At 40.2% G+C, this 20,074-nt stretch overlaps 1 protein-coding gene across 3 annotated transcripts in view; it reads left to right on the top strand.

Annotated features, from left to right (window-relative positions):
• Positions 1–20,074, top strand: part of inaD (inactivation no afterpotential D) — a 2,962,486-nt gene that overhangs the window by 860,614 nt on the left and 2,081,798 nt on the right. For all 3 annotated transcript variants that reach the window (XM_043429353.1, XM_043429354.1, XM_043429355.1), the window contains one exon: positions 2,731–2,843. In XM_043429353.1, the coding sequence (XP_043285288.1) occupies positions 2,731–2,843 (113 nt within the window). The remainder of the gene's footprint in view (positions 1–2,730; positions 2,844–20,074) is intronic.

Raw genomic sequence — 20,074 nt, 5'->3', positions numbered from 1 at the left:
GTCTATAAGTTTCCCAGTCAATTTGCCCCTTCCACCGAGACCTTTTGTCTTCTTTTTCAAATTACGTAGTCGGGTGCCCATTCGCTTTTGCACGTGATCTATGCACTCTTTCTTGAGTACTGTGAAATCCTCATACGGCTTAGCATCTGTAATGCCTTTGAAAGTCTTAGAATCACCGTCACCAATATAGTGAGTATATTTGAGCTGGTGCAAAGTTTCAGAGCGGCGAAACATCTCAACAACTGCATCGACTTCCATTTTTCGTGCCGATCCATCGTGATTCACAGCGCATTCTTCTGCATGATTTTCTGCCCACTCCGCATATTCTTCGGTATCTTTTTTTTTAGCCCAATATTCACACGCCTTACAGTATTTTGATTTTACTACACAATCAACGATTTTTCCACAGTTATAGCCAATAAGAGTCGTTATCCCATATAAAGACGTAAATCCACGTTTTCTCCACGAGCCATCGCCTGATACTACAATTCCATTTTCTCCATTTTCAATAGATACGGTTTTCTCTTCTTTCGCAGCTCTCATCATACTGTTCTTGCAAACTAGATTGGTTGCAGTGCTCATTTTTTTGACAACCTTATCGTAGAATGAGTGAAAGGTAGACCGAAGTAATTCCATGAATGCACAGAATTTTCTTATTCCGTGCCAACCAACTCCAAGCAATCGCATGGCAATTATGATTCTACGGTTGATTTCATAGCCTTTCTCAACAAGTGGACAACTCGGTATCTCAGTCTTTTCACAATTTTGATAGGACACTACTAGTTTGAATCCTAAACCACACTTACTGCTTTCAGTAAATTTCACTTCCGATTGGCATATCTTACAAACGACAGCGTTCGAAATAGCCGAAAATACTGCGATAAAGTTAATGATACGATACCCAAACGCTGGATTCACTTCAATATCATACAAATCTTCCGATTGCTTCAGTTTTTTTGTCGATGTACTGGCATTCAAGTCGTCTGGTGCTTCTAACTCATGGCGATTCAATGGTCTTCTTCGAGATAATTTTGGTCTCTTTCTGGTGCAAAACGTCGTTTTTATTCCTTTCTTCTCACTGTACACCACTTTATCACTCATTGTAAAAACAATTCAATAATTATACAGGGAAAAAGAAATGAAAGTTCACAGAAGTATCGAGGAAAACAAGTGTTTGTCGACTAGCGTCCTTCTTAAATGCTTGGCTGTGCCCAACTAACTGAAAGAGACGTTCGACAAGTCTAAACTCGTCTAGACTAGTCAGGAAATAAATATTTTCAATAACATCTGCCGTATACCTGCTCTAGTCCCCTAACGTACCTTCTCCCTAGCGCTCACAAAAGGAACTCGCTGCGGACCAGACGGCCTTGTACTAAAATTCGAAAACCGAGTACCTAAAGGTTTTTCCCGGCCATAATCTTTTGGGACATCATTTTTGAGGTCCTAGGGGACCACTTGGAATTAAAAACAAAAAATCGATTTTTCGAAAATTCTAGGGTGGCCTAAGGCCTTAATTAGCTGAAAGTTCAATTTTTTAAGCCGTACATAACTCATGAGCTTCGCAATTAAAGAAAATCACATGCCAATTTTACCCCTAGCACCGCGAGTCGTTTTATTCAGAGAAAGTATAGTCTCGGCGAGAGCCTCAGGCCAGCAGACGACAGGGTTGTGAATGTACTTGTCCCGAGACTCTACCAAGTCTCTTGATTAGACAGATTTCCTTGAAAAGTGTTTAGGTATTTATTTTGATTTTGTGAAAAATTAACATTGAGGCATGATTTATTGCTTGAATGACTATGAAACATAATTGTTGCTTAAAAAGAAAATTTGGGATTATAGGTTAACGGAAGGTTTTTCAACTTCGAAATAACTTTAGAAATACTTTTTCATAACTCCTTTATGAAGGATTCTCTGTCAAACCGGCCACTTTCTTATCGACCATCTCAGATCTACTTCATAACTGATTATATCAAAGTACTACTAAACGGAACTCTATGTGAATTTTTTCAGATTTTTAAATTCATAATTTTCAAGTTCAACATCTCAGCAAAAAATGGTCCTACCCAAGTTTTAAAAAAGGCAAGTTGAAGCTTAATAAACCAGCTATCCGGTCCATACCATGGCTTAGTTGAAAAAAATAAATCTACGCTTGTGGAATTGATAAAAAAGCATACAAATTTGCAAATTTTTTTCTCGCACTTTTTCTCAAAATTGCGCAGAACATGTAGCTTTGCATTTTTTTCGTCATAAGATCTTGAAATTAGAAACTTGAAGCTTCAAAATGCGTTTTTTTATCATGCAGAAAAATTGATATTTTAATCCAAGTTCATGCTTACAAGCACGTCTTCTTCTTACCGGACATAGCTACGGCTTTGCGTAGATTTTTTTTTATCATTTGAAACCGTTTTGGGGGGCGGCACGATCAATTTTTTTTTGCCCATACTACCCTACTAGTCATGCTGGATTTTTGCTCAATCGAAAGACAATCTCTTAATCAGTTTCCAGTTCAATTTTCAAGACTTCAAATGACTACACAGCTTCGTAATTCAACAAAATTACATGCCAATTTGACCCCCACCATCGAAATTTTCTTTATTCGCAGATAATATAGTCTCAGCCAGCTCGAGCTAGCAGACAACAGGGCTGTCAATATACTTGTCCGGAGACTCCACCGAGTCACTTGATAATTCTCAAACCATTAATATGTTCCATTTTTTATTATTTTAACAGAAAGGCGCCATGGCTGGTAATCGGAACGATGCGAGGACCAATACTATGCAAGGGTCGAGAGCTGATGAACTAGTTGGAATGGAAGGCCACGCACATCATCTAGAAAATCAACAGTATGAATTCAATATATGAAAATTTCTATATAGTATGATGTGACATTTTGACCCGCCACTCGTACGAATTGTGTCGATCAGTGGAGCCGGTTTACGGCCCATTTTGACGACTTTTCGACTCGTCGGGTGTTAGTCGGCACCGGACTGATCATTGCGTAATTATAATTTTAAGTCCGAAAAACTGCCTACATTACCGATTTGAGAGATTTTAGTTACCTTTAGCCACCTATTACCTACGTGACCAAAAGAGAGAGAATTTCCTTACCTATTTCGAATTAATTTGACGTTCATTTACAGTAAATTGGCGTATTTGGTGTCCCCTCCGCCGTGTGGCTTTGCAAACCGTCTTTTATTTTGATGATGCATGGCTGTTGCTCGACCCGATCTCGTTCGCTAGAACCACCCTCCCACACCGTCTTCGAGTAACGAGTATCATTCTCGACCAGCGGACGACTGAGATGACACTCTGGCATAGGCCATTCGTTGAACGCCGTCCGTATCTCTCCCGCTGTAGCACCGTCTGCTACACCGTAAATTGGGGTGCCACGGTCCGTGCGATACGGTGCCTTGTCAGGTGGGATTTGCAGGAGTTTTCTGGAGCCGAGTTGCTGTTATTGGCTGGTAGCTTATCGTCGTGGGCCCATCATGACTTCTAGACGTCCGAAGTCATAAGGGAGGCCTCCTCTCGGCCTTTCAGAGCTGCCCGCCGGATCCCCAAGAGGAAAGGCACTCGAATTACGGTAATCCAATCGGGAGAAGTGTTTGGAGTGGACGAGAGAGGCGAGAGCAACAGGAAGGTAATTTATCGAGGTGTCGCGCTTCTTAATTTGAATTACCGCGAAAGCGTGGACTACGAGCCCATGCTCTAGTTCACGCCTAGCGTGTGAGTGCTGCGGTTCGTGGGCCTAGTGGTGGGAGCGCCGAATATTGAGGACCGCTCGTTCGCACATTTGTCCTTTTGTCCTTTATCATTTTTCCATGTGCGACGAGTGAGTTCCTCGGTAAGTCCGTTTCTCTTTCTCCTCGAATTCGTTGCTAGAGTTGAGCATATGGTTTTTCGGAATTTAGTTCCGGTTTTTGAGTTTTGTTGCCTTGGGCATATTCTTTTGGGGAGACATGTACGTCGAAGTATCGAGCGAGATTGTGGTCGACACTTCCCGTGTCTCCATTCTTTTGTAGTTTGTTCAAAAGCCCAACTCTGTCAATGGATTCGGTCTTAATTTGGTTCCTCTTACATTATGGTTCTATTTCGCGAGAATTATATCGATGATTATTCGTCGAGTTTTGAGGAAGCGCTGAGTATTACGCACAGTAAAGTTCGAGTTGTATTTTGTCTCTCTCTCCCTGTAAATGTCGAAGGGTCTATTGAGCGCGTTCGTCGCACGATGTTTTCGTTGCATCTCTCGCGCTCTCATTTTCGCGTTCAGAATGTACAGCGGTTAGTTAAGACTATATTTTCCGATATTTTTCTTTCGTTTATTTTGTATCGCGCATTTATTTTTGTATTCTATTGTAATATTTGCTGCCTTTACGATCGACGCCTTTTTATTACCTGTGTCGAGATATTCTATTGTAAAATTATGTTATTCTCCGTCGTCGATCGTATTTTCACCTATCTTTTGCCTTTCGCGTTGCCTCCATGTATTAATCAGGATCGCGGAACTCCGACGTTACCATTCGTGTGGCCGGAGTTGGCGCCGTCGTTATCTTTCGTAATTGTTGTGTTGTTGCGTTTTAGAGTATCCTGCGAATGAACTGTCGGATAGGGATTACCTGGTATCGATTACCTTTTGCCTTTGCGCTACCTACGACACCCGCGTTAGTTACCTGAAATGGTTTTGTAGCGGTCACTTGTGGCCTTGCATTACCGTGGTGGACAATGCATTACAATTTCTTTCATCGCAGTTACCTATTACCTGTTACCTGTAGTTACCTTGCGAACTCGGGTAGGCCGCTTGCGACGTTTTAGTTACCTGCCTGTAAATAGAGCCAATGTGTAATGGCGAATCAAAACTTTTTCCGAATTATTATTCTGTTTAAAATTAATTGGCGATCACGTACTTTTCTCATTGTATAATTTGTTTCCGCGGCTAAAATTGATAATAAATGGCAAATATTGTTCTAAATTGTATAGTTTGTTGTTGGCTATTTCTGTTATGATTCGTAATTGCTACTTTGCCGCAAGGATCCCTCCCTTTACCTTTTGTATCTCAGATGAGCTGAGTAGTCGGACCGTCCTCGGTCACTCGTTTCCCTCATGCACTCTGAACGATAATTTTGCGTTGTGTTACCATCGCGAGAATCGACAAAATCGAGTCGATTAATTCGACGGTACTTTGTATCTGGCGCTCAGTCTATTCTCGTAGCCGGAGAGTAGCGCGGGACGAGGTGAGTGAACCGAGAAGGGACAGATCGTACCTTCATCTTGTTACAATATTTATGGGTATTATTGACCTTAGTAGTAAGGCTATAGCAGTTCTGGCTCAAATGGCTACGAGGGAAGAGCGGCGCGGAGGGGCAAGCGCCGGCATGCCTCTCTCCATAGTCCAGGGCCTATATAATACTGCAGATCCTTCAGTAGTAAGTTAGTCCAGACGAACAAGCTATAAAATCGACTTGCTCCTATCTGGAGAAACATCGGTTAGCCAATTTTTTTATGGGTTCATTAGATACGGATGAATATATCACTTAACTTTAAAAAAAATTTTCATAAAAAATTACCAAAAAAATTATTTTATAAAAAAAAATACAGAACAAATCGAAAAAAATTCACAAATCATGAAAAAACATTATCTTTAAAAAAACTAACCTGTATCTATTTTTTAAAGTGTCAAAAAAATCAAATAACAAGTAAAAAATAAAAACCGAAAAATCGCCCTTGAAATTATTTTGGAAACCGATGCCTCATTCTTCTTATTTAATTCGAAGGGCTAAATCAATTTAAAAAAATTCCATCTAATTTACGTGCAGCATTAAAATTTATTATATCAATTCGAGGCCAAGTATTTTCTAATAAATTGAAAAAGTTACCATTTGAGTTACGTGCAGCACTAAAATTTGTGATATCAATCGGTGGACAAGTATTTTATTAGTAACTTCAAAGTTGAACATTATGGAATTGTTCTAAGAAGCTTTTAAATCCAAAAATATCATATGCAAGCTAATCATTTCTTGCTCTATGGTGGCAGAGACTTATAAGAAAATCGATTCTTTTCAGACTTTCAGGAGCTTCTGATATTATTCACAATATTCGACGTCGATTGGATCGTTACAAATTATGTTTAAATATGAGTTAAAAGTACTTGTCCGGCCCATCACTTTCCATTAAAATTGTTTATTCAAATAAAAATCAGGGCTTTTCTAGAACTGATGGAGCACAAATATTCATGCAGAGGGAATTTAGAGAGTTATCTTCAAGTAATTTGACTTTGGCGATTTTTTTCCTTGTACTCTAATATGTTTTGTCAATCAGGAACACAAGAGCACGGTCGAAAGCGGGTTGGAGGCCGGGATATGATTTTCGGCTTATAACGTTGGTTTCCACGATAAAAGACCTATTATTCATCAAAATTGTACTGGAAATATTTTGTCACAAGTCTATCCTTGGACTTTAGCGATTTTTTTCCTTGTACTCTAATATGCTTCGTCAATTAGGAACCAAAGAGCACGGTGGAAAGCGAATTGGAGGCCGAGATATGATTTTCGGCTTATAACGTTAGAAAAAAGAAAGGAAAACAGGAACGATAGGTCAAATTCAAGTCACAACTAATCCAACAGAATTGGCCATTTTTAAATTTCGTTTTTGCATTCTGAATCTAGACATTTTCGTGTCATCTGAAACGTGCCCCCGATTAAATATATTTCCAAAGTTCACAAGTGGCCGCTGAGATCCAATTATTTACAGTTTGATAGTTGCCGAAAAAAGGCAACTATCAAACTGATGAATTTTTGAGATTGCATGTTACGGTTGGAGTAAAAAATTAAAATGATTGGCACACATGCTGCGACACAAAAATATGAAAGTTAGAAGGTATTCGCTCCGTACCGCAGTAATACAAACTTCAATACTATTTGAAAAGAAACACTTTAAAACTTGCTGAACAAAATTCCATTCCATATTACTATATTCTAAGATAGGGGGTGATACTAGCATATATACTTATCCACAGAAATTTCAAAGTTCGCAGGTATCTGCTGCGATTCAATGTATCTGCGCAATGAGTTTGGAAGACAGCAATTTCAAATCCATCCATAAATGAGCTACTGAAGACTTTTGTAATGAATTTTACACTTCATATTTATTGTAACGGTACGCTTTTAGACGTCACCCGCTACGCGTGTTTTCGAGCTACTAAAAATTTAGGAGCAGGCATGAAATGAACGAGGCATTAAGAATTTATGTTTGAAAGGATAATAATCGTGTTTATTCAAAATAATTTCGTTGAACAAATATGAATGTGGTGCAAGTCGTTGGTGTTTTATGGTGTAAATGAGAATATCTCCCTAAATTCAATAAACTTGCATAATTTATGATTTCTCTCGAATATCAAGAAACGTGTCCAATTGTAATTATTTCTGTTCTCTTTGATAAATTCTTATAAGTTCTGATCTGTGAGATTAGAAATTAATTCCTATTTTTCTGAATTCTCAAATTTAATCAATCCGATTAATTCTCTGCTTCTATACAATTTTATATGATATTTGTGGACTGGCTCGATACAAATCAACTGAGATTGATTAATTTTTGGACAAATAAAAATAAATTTTCTTTTTCTATCAAAGTTTTGTCTCTATTAAATAATTGAAATAATTTGGAGAATTGAATCAGTTCTCGCCTCTAAGAGGATCATGAAGCTTTTATTTTCAAATTAAACTAATCTTTTGCTTCCAACAAAAAAAATCAAAAATGGGTTGAGGAAAAGGGGCCTATGCCAAGAATCTGCAGACCGTACGGAATCGCACCGTCCCCTCCCTCTTTAGCATAGGAAAGATGGATCAAGTTTGAGAATCTTCAGACCCCACGGAATCGCAAGGTCCCCTTCCTCTCAAACTGAATGGATAGAAAATCACCCATGAATCTTTGGCCTGAACGGAATCGCTCAGTCCCCTCCCTCTTGGCGTGATCGGAAAGGAATTTCACCCTCGAATCTTTGGCCTGCACGGAATCGCACAGTCCCCTCCCTCTTGGCGTGAAATTTGGAATTCTTAAGGTCTTGGGTTTGCTAGAGCTTGTTTCCAGAGTCACTACCTCTGTACTAGAGCGAGAGCTGATTCAAGAATGAGCTGCCGTGGTTGCTCCGCACGGCCTTTTATACTCGTTTGAACAACGGAATAATGATAATAATTCATTCTAAAAATAACTTGAACTGTGATTCGCTTGGAAAATAATCTCGAACCAGAGTTTCGATTGCTAAATTCTGGGATTGGTTCTCCAATTTCCGCTCGAACTGTAATTGGACAAACTTGAGGATGATTTCCCTCGCTTTTGTGAAACTAATAGTCTTGGTGTAAAATTAACTGCTTTTAGCGAACAAAAATTGTATTTTGCATCTTCAAGTTTAAATAAAACAAGTTTTTCGTTAGTGAACGTTAAATGAATACATTATGATCACTTTCGATCATTATTTCTCCTGGAACCAAATGCTCGCTCGTGACTGGTCATTTCTGTTGGAGCCAGCACGCAATTGGAGTTTCTGGACACGTTTTACCTGAACTCTCTTTACTGTCTTTTCGACTGACTTTTTCATTTGTTTTAATTAATTAATTATCGCCTCTTATAAATTTTGTATTAATTAAGGTGTTGGAACACAAAAGAAATATAATTATAAAAGAAAAGAGTCGATTTCTATGAGGCGATAGTCTTCACGCCGAGCCACGGAGAGTCGCGTCGAGCGGCTGAGTACAAGCTCGCGTGGCGCGTGATTCAAATGTCATTTTGTGTGTAGTGAAAAAGGGAGTGCCGTTTCATTATGTTACGGTGAGAGTCAAAAAGTAAAATGAATTGCACAGTATATAAATTTTATAGTTTGCAGATTTTTGCTGTATTTCAATGATCCAAATTTATAGTATTATAGTGAAAAGTTGTTAGAAGTCATGATGTTACATTAAAATGACATAGCGCACATAACATTCAGAAATTCTGAAGGTTTCCATGATGTTGGCAGGTATTATACTTAATCGCATCCAAAACTGAGCAACTGTAGCCTTATCGTAATCAATGTTTTCACCAATAATTCCACATTTGCAGTTTGCAGAATAGGAATACTCAACATACACGTCATTTCATAAGTATTGTTGTCAAGAGATGTGTATGTCTACCGCATTCCGAAGTTTCAACTTTTCATATTATCAGCAAAAAAAGCATCCAAAGACTTTTTGGAACAAGTTTCAAATTTTATTACTCGACAGACCAGGTGAAAAAAGATAACTACACTTATATCAAGACCAGAAACTGTTTTGAGAATCTGATGTACAAAATGTGCGATTGATGATCATAGTCGGAAACCTCTTGAATCACGTTACCACAATCAGCATGAAGAAATAGTAGAAAATCATAGGACACATATTAGGCAATCAATTAATAATATGTATCCATTCGCTGCAAACCGATGGAGTCAAAACAAGGATCGGAAAGAGCAGAGCCAAACTCAATAGGAAGCAAAATATGGGAATATTCAAAAATAATGATGACACAAGAAATAAATTAGAAAACATTTATTCGATTGGAGTTTCTCACATTATACACCAACAGTTGAGTGTGTTCTTGTTTTATTAATTATCAACCATAATATTTCAGATCGGAAAAAGAAATCTTGACGTTATAGGTTGACAAACATTTTTCCTCACAACTTTCAGACCTATTTTTGATAAACCTTATTTATATTATTCACTAACTATGCGAACGTTTGTTACATTTGTCCCGCACTTCGTAACGTCAAACCCCGGTCGGTTCGTTACCACACAGCTATTAAAGGGAACTCGTATATATAACCTACATTATTAGGCCTGCTACACACGGTCAATAATATTGCGCATTATAGGTGATTGCAAAATTTTATTGAACGTGTAGATGTAGTATTGAAACATTGCGCAATCATTAAACAGAAGTTTGAGCTGTCTTAAATTTATGGCGCACTACACACCATACAAACTTATTATGCAATATTACTGTGCAATATTATTGACCGTGTGTAGCGGGCCTAACAGACGATAACAGACGGTATACAAGAAAATATAGAGGATTATCAGAAGTTCTTTCATCGGCGATTGGTCGAGACGGATAGATTCTCACCGGTGATTTGTTGTGATGGGCATCAAGAGGCCCTTGTATGTATCGGTCTAAACCCATATACAGATGCGTCAACTCCGTAAATGTGTTGGTACTTTTGCATAATCTTGAGCCCGTGCAAAGTTTTTTCTCAGTAATTACGCTACCGATCATGCTGATTTTGGGCGTAATCGAAAGAGAATTTATTAATTGGCTCAAACTTTAATTTTCAAGTTGCGAAATGACTCCTGAGTTTCATTATTCTACAAAATAACATGGTGATTTTACCCCCACTACCACGAATCGTTTTATTCAGAGATAATATAGTCTCGGCGAGAGCCTGGGGCCAGCAGACGACAGGGCTGTCAATGTACTTGTCCCGAGACTCTACCGAGTCTCTTGACCCCCCATAAAATTAGGTCCAGATTTGTCCGTAACAGTGGTTTAAACTTTTGAAACTCCACATTTCGTTAAATAACTCTCTCTGTTATGAGCTGCACACGAAAAATTTTCCAACCAAAGTTGTTCGTCTCATCATTCTTGAAAAAACAACACGTCATGAGATCAATTAATTATCATTATCTGTTTAGTTGCACAATGCAAAGTCCCGTGAAAAAAATTATATTTTTTGTTATAAATTGACAAATAAACAACGTGTGACTTTGAAACTCATGGTACAGGTAAAATAAAGTGTATTCAAATTGTAGTCCATATTTTTTTTACCTGTCTTGTATAGTTTAGCAATACTCCGCAACAAGCCAACATCCGTAAATCCTCTGCCCTTTCTGATTGCATTAGCCCACGGGTTGCCAAAAAATCATGGTCAATTTATTACTAGTACTTTTCATAAATGGGGAAAAAAAAATTTATACTTGAAAATCACCATTTCTGGGCGACTTAAAATTTTATGCTGTGACGTGACATTTCTGCCCCGCCACTCGTACCATTTGTATCGACCAGTGGACCGGATTTACGGTCCATTTTTGGACGCCCCTCGACTTATCGGGCGATGTTCGGAACGAGACTCAGGATCTTTAAGTAGTAGTTTAGTAACCCGTGTATTACCTTGCTAGCGAAATTTACCTATTTTACCTTCTGTTACCTCCGGGTGCAAGGAAGAGAGAGAGAATTTCAGTTTGCCTGTTTTGAGTACTAATGGCGTTTATTTTGACAGCTTCGTTCGATATTGGAGAGATTTGGTGTTGCCGCCCCCACCGAAAGCCTCTCCACCAGTATTATTTTGGAAAGCTCTCCGATTGTTCGAACCGATCTCGCTCATAAGGATCGTTCTTCTCACACCGTCAACGAGCATCGAATAACACTCTCGACTTGCGGGTTGTTGAAAGCGCACGCTGGCATAGGCCATATTTTGAACGCCGCCCGTGTCTTTCTCGCCGTAGCAACCCAGAGTTGCACCGCCTGCAATACCGTGGATTCAGGTGTCACAGTCCGTGTGAACCGGCGCCTCATCAGGTGGGATCTGGGGGAGTTTTTCTGGAGGCGAGGTGCTCTTTTGCCTGGTGGTTTATTTTGTGGGCTCACCACGTCTCCGTGACGTCCGGAATCGTGAGGGAGACCTCCCCTCGTCCTTCCAAAGCTGCCCGCCGAATCCCCAAGAGGAAAGACACCCGGATCGCGGCTATCAAGTCGAGAGGAGTGTCCCGAGTGAGCGAGGGAAATGAGAACAAAAGGTGAGTCATTATTAATCCAATCGGGCAAAAGGCGTAATCAAAATTGCTTTCCTTACGCGCTCCTCATTTGAAAACCCCGCGCGAAAGCGCGAGCTAAGAGTCCACGCTCGGGCTCGCGCCTCGCGTGAGAACGCTGCAGTGCCTGGGCCCGGTGGTGGGGACAACGCCGAATCGCGAGGACCACTCGCACGCACAATCAGTCTAATTTCGAACATTTTACCGGTGAGTCAGCGGCCAGGCCGAGTCCGACGAGCTATCCCTTTGTGCGGCGAGCGTGTTCCTCGGTAAGTCCAATTCTTTATCTCCACTGAATTCGCTGGTCCAGTTGAGCCTGTTTTTCCCTTATCGTTTCGGAATATAGTTCAGGTTTTGTACAGATCATGTGGCGATTCAGTGGGACACGTGGGAGAAGTATCGAGCTAGATTGCGGCCGATACTTCCCGTGTTTCCAGTCTTTTGATAATGTCGTTTTGTGGGGCTCAGCTTGATCAGTAATTCGTTATTAATTTGGTCTCAGTAGTAATTCATTAGTAGATATACTAGGCCGGTTCTGGACCACTTTTTCTCTACTGCGCATGCGCAGAAAATTCCATTGCGCAGTTTCTACTGCGCATGTTCCAGAAGGTTCCAGGGGGGGGGAGGTACTGCGCATGTTCCAGAAGGTTCCATGGGAGGGGGGGATCGGTGATGTCATAACTGCGCAGTGACCTTGTTTGCGTTGGGTGAATTACGGTGACGTCATAACTGCGCAGTGACCTTGTTTGCGTCAGGTGAATTACGGTGACGTCATAACTGCGCAGTGACCTTGTTTGCGTCGGGCGAATTACGGTGACGTCATAACTGCGCAGTGACCTTGTTTACATTGGGGAATTACGGTGACGTCATAACTGCGCAGTGACCTTGGGTGTTTTTTGCGTCATAGGAGAATTGAGGAGGGGTCATCACTGCGCTGTGACCTTGGGTGTACAGAAAAATGATGCGTCTGGAAGCGCAGTGAGGGCCTTCGCAGCGAAGAAGTGGGGGTATTTCTAGGGCAAGATATAAAAGATTGGAATTAAGCATAGCAAATTTTATTTTTCAAGTTGATCTCAAGATGGACAGATGTGCGTATACAATCGATCCATTGAAACCACCTTCGATGTTGACTAAAAATGATCTCAAATCGATTCCCAAGGTTTACATCGTCACGTTGAAGAAATAAAAATGAAATTGAATGAGCTGAACGTAGACGATGACGACGACGATGATGATGACGCAATCAACCTTGACGAAAGAATCAGCAACGTGATTAATCTTTTTCTAACATTGAAGAAGCGTCTGGAGAATATGAAGGAATTTATAGAAATCATACGAGTATAATATGTAGAAAATTTTTATTATTTTTACAAACGTATGTAAATGTTGAATAAAAAAAAAAAAAAAAAATTACATGTTTCCTTTTTTCTCTCTTACATCAGTTTTTTTACATTTCCGCTAATTGAGTTGTATTCAACGATCCGATCGTGTCGAATCAGACAGTACGCGGATGTTTGTGGTGGGAACGGAGTTCCCGATTCAAATTCCAAACGTATATCCACTGGTCCTGATTTCAGGAACTCGTTTTGTTTCGAACAATCGATAACAATGAGAGGGGTCTACAAAATCAGCTTTGCTCAACAAAGGTTCTGACTCTTTGCCGTAGTAACACGCTTGGAAATTCGCATACATATCGTATAGCAGAACGTACTGATTGTGACTAATATCGAGATTCAAATTTCCATAAGGATAACATTGCGAGTTTAGAAACATTTTAACATCGCGAATATCGCAATGATCAAAATTACTCGCATTTTTTATCGCGTTATTTTTTCTCGCGGTTTGAAATCCAAGAATCACGTATCGCGGTTTTTCGAGCTGCGTAGAAGTATTTACGACCCACACGTGTTTCGAGGTGACTGGGAGTAACGGATACTCGTACAATTCCCACGTACGAAAACTCATGGCGATGGATGGATCTTTGGCGATGTAGTTGAGCAATTGAACTTTTCGTTGATCCGATACTCTGATATACGGAATCATCCATTCAATTTTGAGCAATGAAATTTTGAATTGTTCAGCAGCAGCTTCGCCCGGTGTTTGCACAACAGCATTCATATCGCTGTTCGATCTCGTGAGAATCAGCTCGTGTTTGGCATTGATGACAATTCGATGATAATCCTCAGCGAATCCGAGAATAAGACTTAGGGGTATTGAAAGGTCAAAATTTCCATTATCATCCGTCAATGATGTTGCGTCATCCTCACGCCAGCCAGCATTTTCCATCTCTTTTCTAGGATTTTGCGATACGTAATTTTTCATGAGTGTCGTGAGACCAACATTTTTGCTACGATCGATCTCGATAGCGTTCAACTCATAACGCATTTCCTCAAACAGATGACAGATGGCATTATTGGCGAGTCGTGTATGTTGAACCGCGGTTCCATCTGTTTTCGTTAATTTTCCATGTACGTGCAAAGAGCTTTTACTCGGGAGCAAGCACAGATCTTGATGTTGAACGGAAATTCGGATTTCATCGTTGTTGTTGAAGGTTGCTGACGCGAACGGTTGATGCGCATGAATTTCGTAGTGGGCGATGGCCTCATCGAAGATAACGGGTTTTTGTATGGCTAGGATTTCTTCCATGGTGGTGTAATGCATGCAATTACAATACAGCAAATTTTCCACTTTTTCTTTTTAGTTTTAATCCCAAATTCTTTAGGAACTGAATGTTTTGACGTGTTAGCTCCTTGAGAGGTGCTCGACGATTGATGGATTTTGCACATATCGATTCGTTTTTATAGCCCAATCCAACTTTAGTATTAAATAAAATACCCATTACGTTGTTTTAATGTGTAATCTTATTGTTATAATTTCACCACGAAAATTCACCGGGTTTCCGTCTTGATCTACAAGTCTGAGCTGAAGATGATCTATTGACTGTACGGCGATCGGTAGATAAATGACGTGCGATGGTACTTCTATGATCTTATATCCTGGCGGAACAACGGGAAAAAATTCATGGATCGTGTGCACTCGTTGGCCATTGATGTAAGCACCTGTGGTGATGTTGCACTCGACTCGTAGAGAATTGATTTTAAGAATGGCTACAGGTAATTCGGACTTGTGTATGACATTGGCTTCCAGTTTGCGTGCCACGAATCCCAACAGTCGACCGATCGAGTCATCGAGTTCGGAATTTATTTGCTGATTACACTTCATCTCGCTGCATAGAGTATTTTTTTTTGGCCTGAGGTTTATGAAGATGTTTTTGTCAAAGAGTGCACTCTGTAAATAACGCTCAATATCCGCGATTTCGTAGCTCCCAGTAGGTATAGTCACAACTTCTTGTCCCACATAAAATTTATTCTTGCCCACATCGATATTCGGTATGGAATTGAAGGTGAGCAATTCGACGAGTCCGAGGGTATAATTTTTGAACGGTGACAGTTCTATAGGTGGGAAGTAGTAAGCATCCAATACGGAGCTCGTTCCCGAAAGCGTCAGCGTGAAAGAATTATTCATGGTAGTTGTCGTTCAACTGATGATTTGCCACTAAAAATCATTCTTTTTATACAAAAAATTCAAGCATAAATGACCACACACGACAGTATCGTAGTTCTGATATCGTTCATGATTGTATGTGATAGTGCTACCAACACCGAAATATTTCTTCAAGTCTTGAGGTGGTTGGAGATTACCAAAACTGTCAAAATACATGACTTTGTCGTTGATTTTCCGGTATGCGACCCAATGTGTGCCAGGCCCATCCTTGTCATCCAAATTTACAATAGCCGATTCGTATTTTCGAGGACCGTTCTTGGGTAAGTTGTTTCTCATGAAAACTCCGCGAAAATGAGGAATTTTCATAGCTCGAGCATACTTTATCAGATCGAAGTCGGTGAGTGCTCGGTGTGGTAGCTTTATGCGTTTTTTGTTAGATACAGTCCCATGCCTTTTTTGTAGGGTTTCAGGTATAGTCCTTTACCCATCGCGATAGCTTCCATCGTTTCATTGTGGCGTTTACTTTCTTCCAATTGACGCTTGGCAGCGCTAGCATCGTTCACGGCTTTCGCTATTCCTGCTGCGCCACCAGCGAGAGCTCCAGTGGCACTCAGCCCAGCGAGAATAGGCGCGAGAAGTGGTAGAAAACCACCAATTTTCGCTGGCATTGGAAGGACACGAGGTGACTTCACTTTGCTTCGTCCGCCCGCCTTTTTTACTGCATCACGTGCGCCTCTGAGAGCCGATTTTATGGGATTCAAACCACTCATTGATGCTTTAGCTGAATTGATAACCTGTTTCAGCGTCGTCTTGCTATGCTTTCGTTTTCTCTTGACACCCATACCGAGCTTCGTTTTGGCTTTCATCGTGCTTGCTATACCCCAAGCCACTGCTTTTTCTCCAATACCAGCGTCTTTCGCGAGGACTCTTTGCCAGGCTTTTTCCTCAAGTACTCGATCCGCTTCGTGTCTTGCTGGAAGATTTTCACGACTCTTCGAATACGCAATGTCGTGTTCCTTGCAAGCAGCGTTCAGAGGGTTAATACCGGGATCACCTCGTGCCACTCTTTTTGCTAATTTCGTACCTGGACCACAGTACTGATAGCCTGGTACGTGTACTTCGAAAGGGAGTTTATTGATCAGTTTATTGACAAATCCTTTTCCGCGTTTTCGTTTGATCATAATTGGGCCGATTTCACTTTTTTTATGGAGCGAATTTCTTTAAACTCGAAGTTATAGGATTGTCTCGATTCATTTTTTCCGATGTGCATCGGAAGAAAGCTCGTTTACGACTGACAGATGTCTTTATAAGCACCCTACTTATACGTGTTCGTGTCAGTCGTTATCAAGATCAAATTCGAATCACAACCCAATAAATTGACCGTCATGAATTTCGACGATCTTGCTCAGAAAAAACAGCGTAAACGACGTCACGGCCCTCTACTGCCAAATAGTGTGCGTGCTGTAATATGTGGCCCCTCCAATTGTGGTAAAACCAATGCTCTTCTTACTCTAATTACCCATCCCAATGGCTTGAGATTTGAAAACGTTTATCTGTACTCGAAATCGCTGAATCAGCCAAAGTATCAACTTCTCAAACGCGTACTCGAACCCGTAGAAGGGTTGGGATATTTTGCTTTTCAAGATCACGAGCAAGTGATCAAACCGGAAGACGCTCGCCCGAATTCCGTAATGATTTTCGATGATGTTGCCTGCGAAAAGCAAGACAACATGAGAGCTTTTTTCTGTATGGGCCGACATCGAGACGTTGACTCGTTTTATCTTTGTCAAACGTACGCTCGTATTCCCAAGCATCTAGTTCGGGACAATACCAATCTTATTGTACTTTTTCGTCAAGATGAGATGAATTTGCGACATATTTATGATGATCACGTGAACACCGACATGTCATACACGCAGTTCAAAGATTTGTGCTCAGCATGCTGGAACGAGGATAAATATTCTTTCGTCGTAATCGATAAAGACAGAGACGTCGATGACGGTCGATATCGAAAGGGTTTCGACTGCTTTATAAATACAGAAGCATCGATACAGTGAGATCAGTCAATGTTCGGTCAGCATGCAGAGCGCAGAATTTAATAAGGAAAAAGATGTTTTACGGAAAATCGCTCATGCGAATGATGCGATTCCACGTAAACATAAACTCATAAAATTAGGCAAAGAGACCGTTGAAAGGGTCATGGATGAAGTGTTTCGTCCTGTGGTGAGTCCTCTGAAAAAAATTGCGAGTCAACAAGTAGAGAGTGTAAAAAAAGAGGTAAAAAGAGAGACGAAAGAAGCGATAAAAGAGGAGGAAGATCTCGACAATACTTTCAATACCGCATATGATGATGATGATTATTATCAACAAGTGTCAACTGAGAAGGACGCTGAACCATTTAAGGAGCAAGCTGTTAAACCGCTTGTTCCTTGTATCTGCGAATGTTTGGACCGGCTGAAGAAAAAGAACTGGATACCTCGTACGGTGTTCGAAAACTCGCGGGAGGCGTTTTAATGATTGGTGACTCACCCGCGACATTTGACGACATACTCGTCTCAGTGAAAAACAAGACGTATGAAGCCTCGCCTGGTTTACTCGAATTGATATTAAAAAAATTACCAAACGGAGAGATCGTAACTGCAGCAGAAATAGATAATTATGGAACCATCATTATCGACACGAGTGCTCACCGAAAATACTATAAAGCTGAAAAACCTATTCGCACGGAGAGCAAAAAATACCAAAATATTATCTCGAATATTCTACCAACACGAAAAATTGGTAAAGCTTTGCCACGCTACATGACTACCCCCAAGGAAAATATGGATTTAGTTTATTGGGACTATCCTAACGAGCTGATCGATAGATTGCGTCTTCTTCTCGCCTCACAAGCCGCTGGAAATACAAGCCACAATAACGAAATAATATCCATCATTGAGGAATTGCGTGAAGCTCAAATAATTTATTAGCCAGTGCGTACTAGTCGAGTTCATTACAATTATGAGTCTTGACGTGTTTGGACGAAAATTATTGGGTGATCCTCGAGGTGCCCAAGGTCCTCATGGTAATGGATTTAAATTTACAATCGATGGTCAGTATGATATGGACAACAAGAGATTGTGCAATCTTGCCGATCCTAAACTGGAAAATGATGCTGTCACTGTGCAGTCGATGCAAAGTTTTGTAAATACAGTGCAAATGGAAAAAAGTAAAAATCTTGAAGAACTAACGCTCCGTAATTATGAGCTCATTACGAGTTTGGAAGCGCGACTGAGAACATTGGAAAAAGCTGCTATTGGAAAAAACGACAACAAGTTGATGCCGAGCATGCAAACTAGACAAGAGTTGAAAAACGAAACATGAATGAGAAAAAAACGTTGGTCGTTGAGGAGCTTTATAGGCCTGTGCGAAGAAACTACCCCCGTCGTCACGTGAATATTCGTGGATTGGATGAAACCTGGCAGGCGGATCTCGTGGACATGTCAGCGTACGCATCGTTCAACAATCGGAAGAAATTCTTGCTAACGATTATCGATACATTTTCCAAATTCGCCTGGGCTGTTCCGATTAAAAGTAAAAATGGCAAAGATGTGGCGGACGCCATGAAATCTGTACTCGCAAAAGGTCGTGTACCACAAAAATTACACGTTGATCGAGGCAAAGAATTTTATAACAGCGACTTCAAAGCTCTCTTGAAACATCATAATGTTGAATTATATTCAACATTCAGTAACATGAAAGCATCGATATGTGAACGTTTTAATCGTACTTTGAAGGCAAAAATGTGGAAGCAATTCAGTTTGCGCGGCTCATACAAATGGATAGATATTCTACCAAAATTGATGTCTAGCTATAACAACAGCAAACATCGTACGATAAAAATGAAACCAAAAGATGTCACTGCTGAGAATGAAAAAAATATTCTACGAAATATTTATGGAAATTATCGTGTCAATCGTACGCGTAATATAAAGTTTAAAATTGGAGACAAAGTTCGAGTCAGCAAGCACAAACACGTTTTTGAGAAAGGCTACACACCGAATTGGACAACTGAGATTTTTACCATAAGCGAGATACGAAATACCGATCCCATCACATACAAGCTCACGGATTATCAGAATCAACCGATCGAAGGTGGTTTCTATGAGGAAGAACTCACTCTAGTCAGAGATCCGGATATTTTCCTTGTGGAAAAAATAGTGCGAAAACGTGGAAATCAGCTGTTAGTAAAGTGGCTAGGTTTCTATAGTACACACAACAGTTGGATAAATAAAAAAGATTTGTAAAAGGTTCAACTACAATGTTCCTGCAATCAGTCGTGTCTTGGCAGCCATACGGAAAGGATTATTCTTTGTCATAAAAAACGATTTTGTAAAAAATTTTTAAAAATTCAAGTGTTCTCAACGTCGCTGCAATCAGTCATGTCGTGGCAGCCTAACAAAAAGGATCCAATGGATGAGTGGGATAAGTCGTCGGAAAAACCGTCAACAAACCGATGTACCGTTTATGAAAATGGACGATGCATATGTGGTAAAGAAGACCGTCATAAGCTTCGACCCAATAATAATAAACGATGATGATTTTGTAAAAGATTTTAAAATAAAAAACAAAAAATATATTCTAGTGTTTTTATTATAGCCATATGGTACAGTATCCGTAGTATCGGGTAAAAGAATTCTCTTATCATCTAACCAACTTAATGCTAATTTTTTCTATTTGACAGTATTGACTTCATGTTTTTTGCTTTGAATTAA

The sequence above is a fragment of the Venturia canescens genome, chromosome 9, assembly GCF_019457755.1.
Source record: "Venturia canescens isolate UGA chromosome 9, ASM1945775v1, whole genome shotgun sequence".
NCBI classification, from domain to species: domain Eukaryota; kingdom Metazoa; phylum Arthropoda; class Insecta; order Hymenoptera; family Ichneumonidae; genus Venturia; species Venturia canescens.
This window is presented reverse-complemented; position numbering and strand designations above follow the sequence as displayed.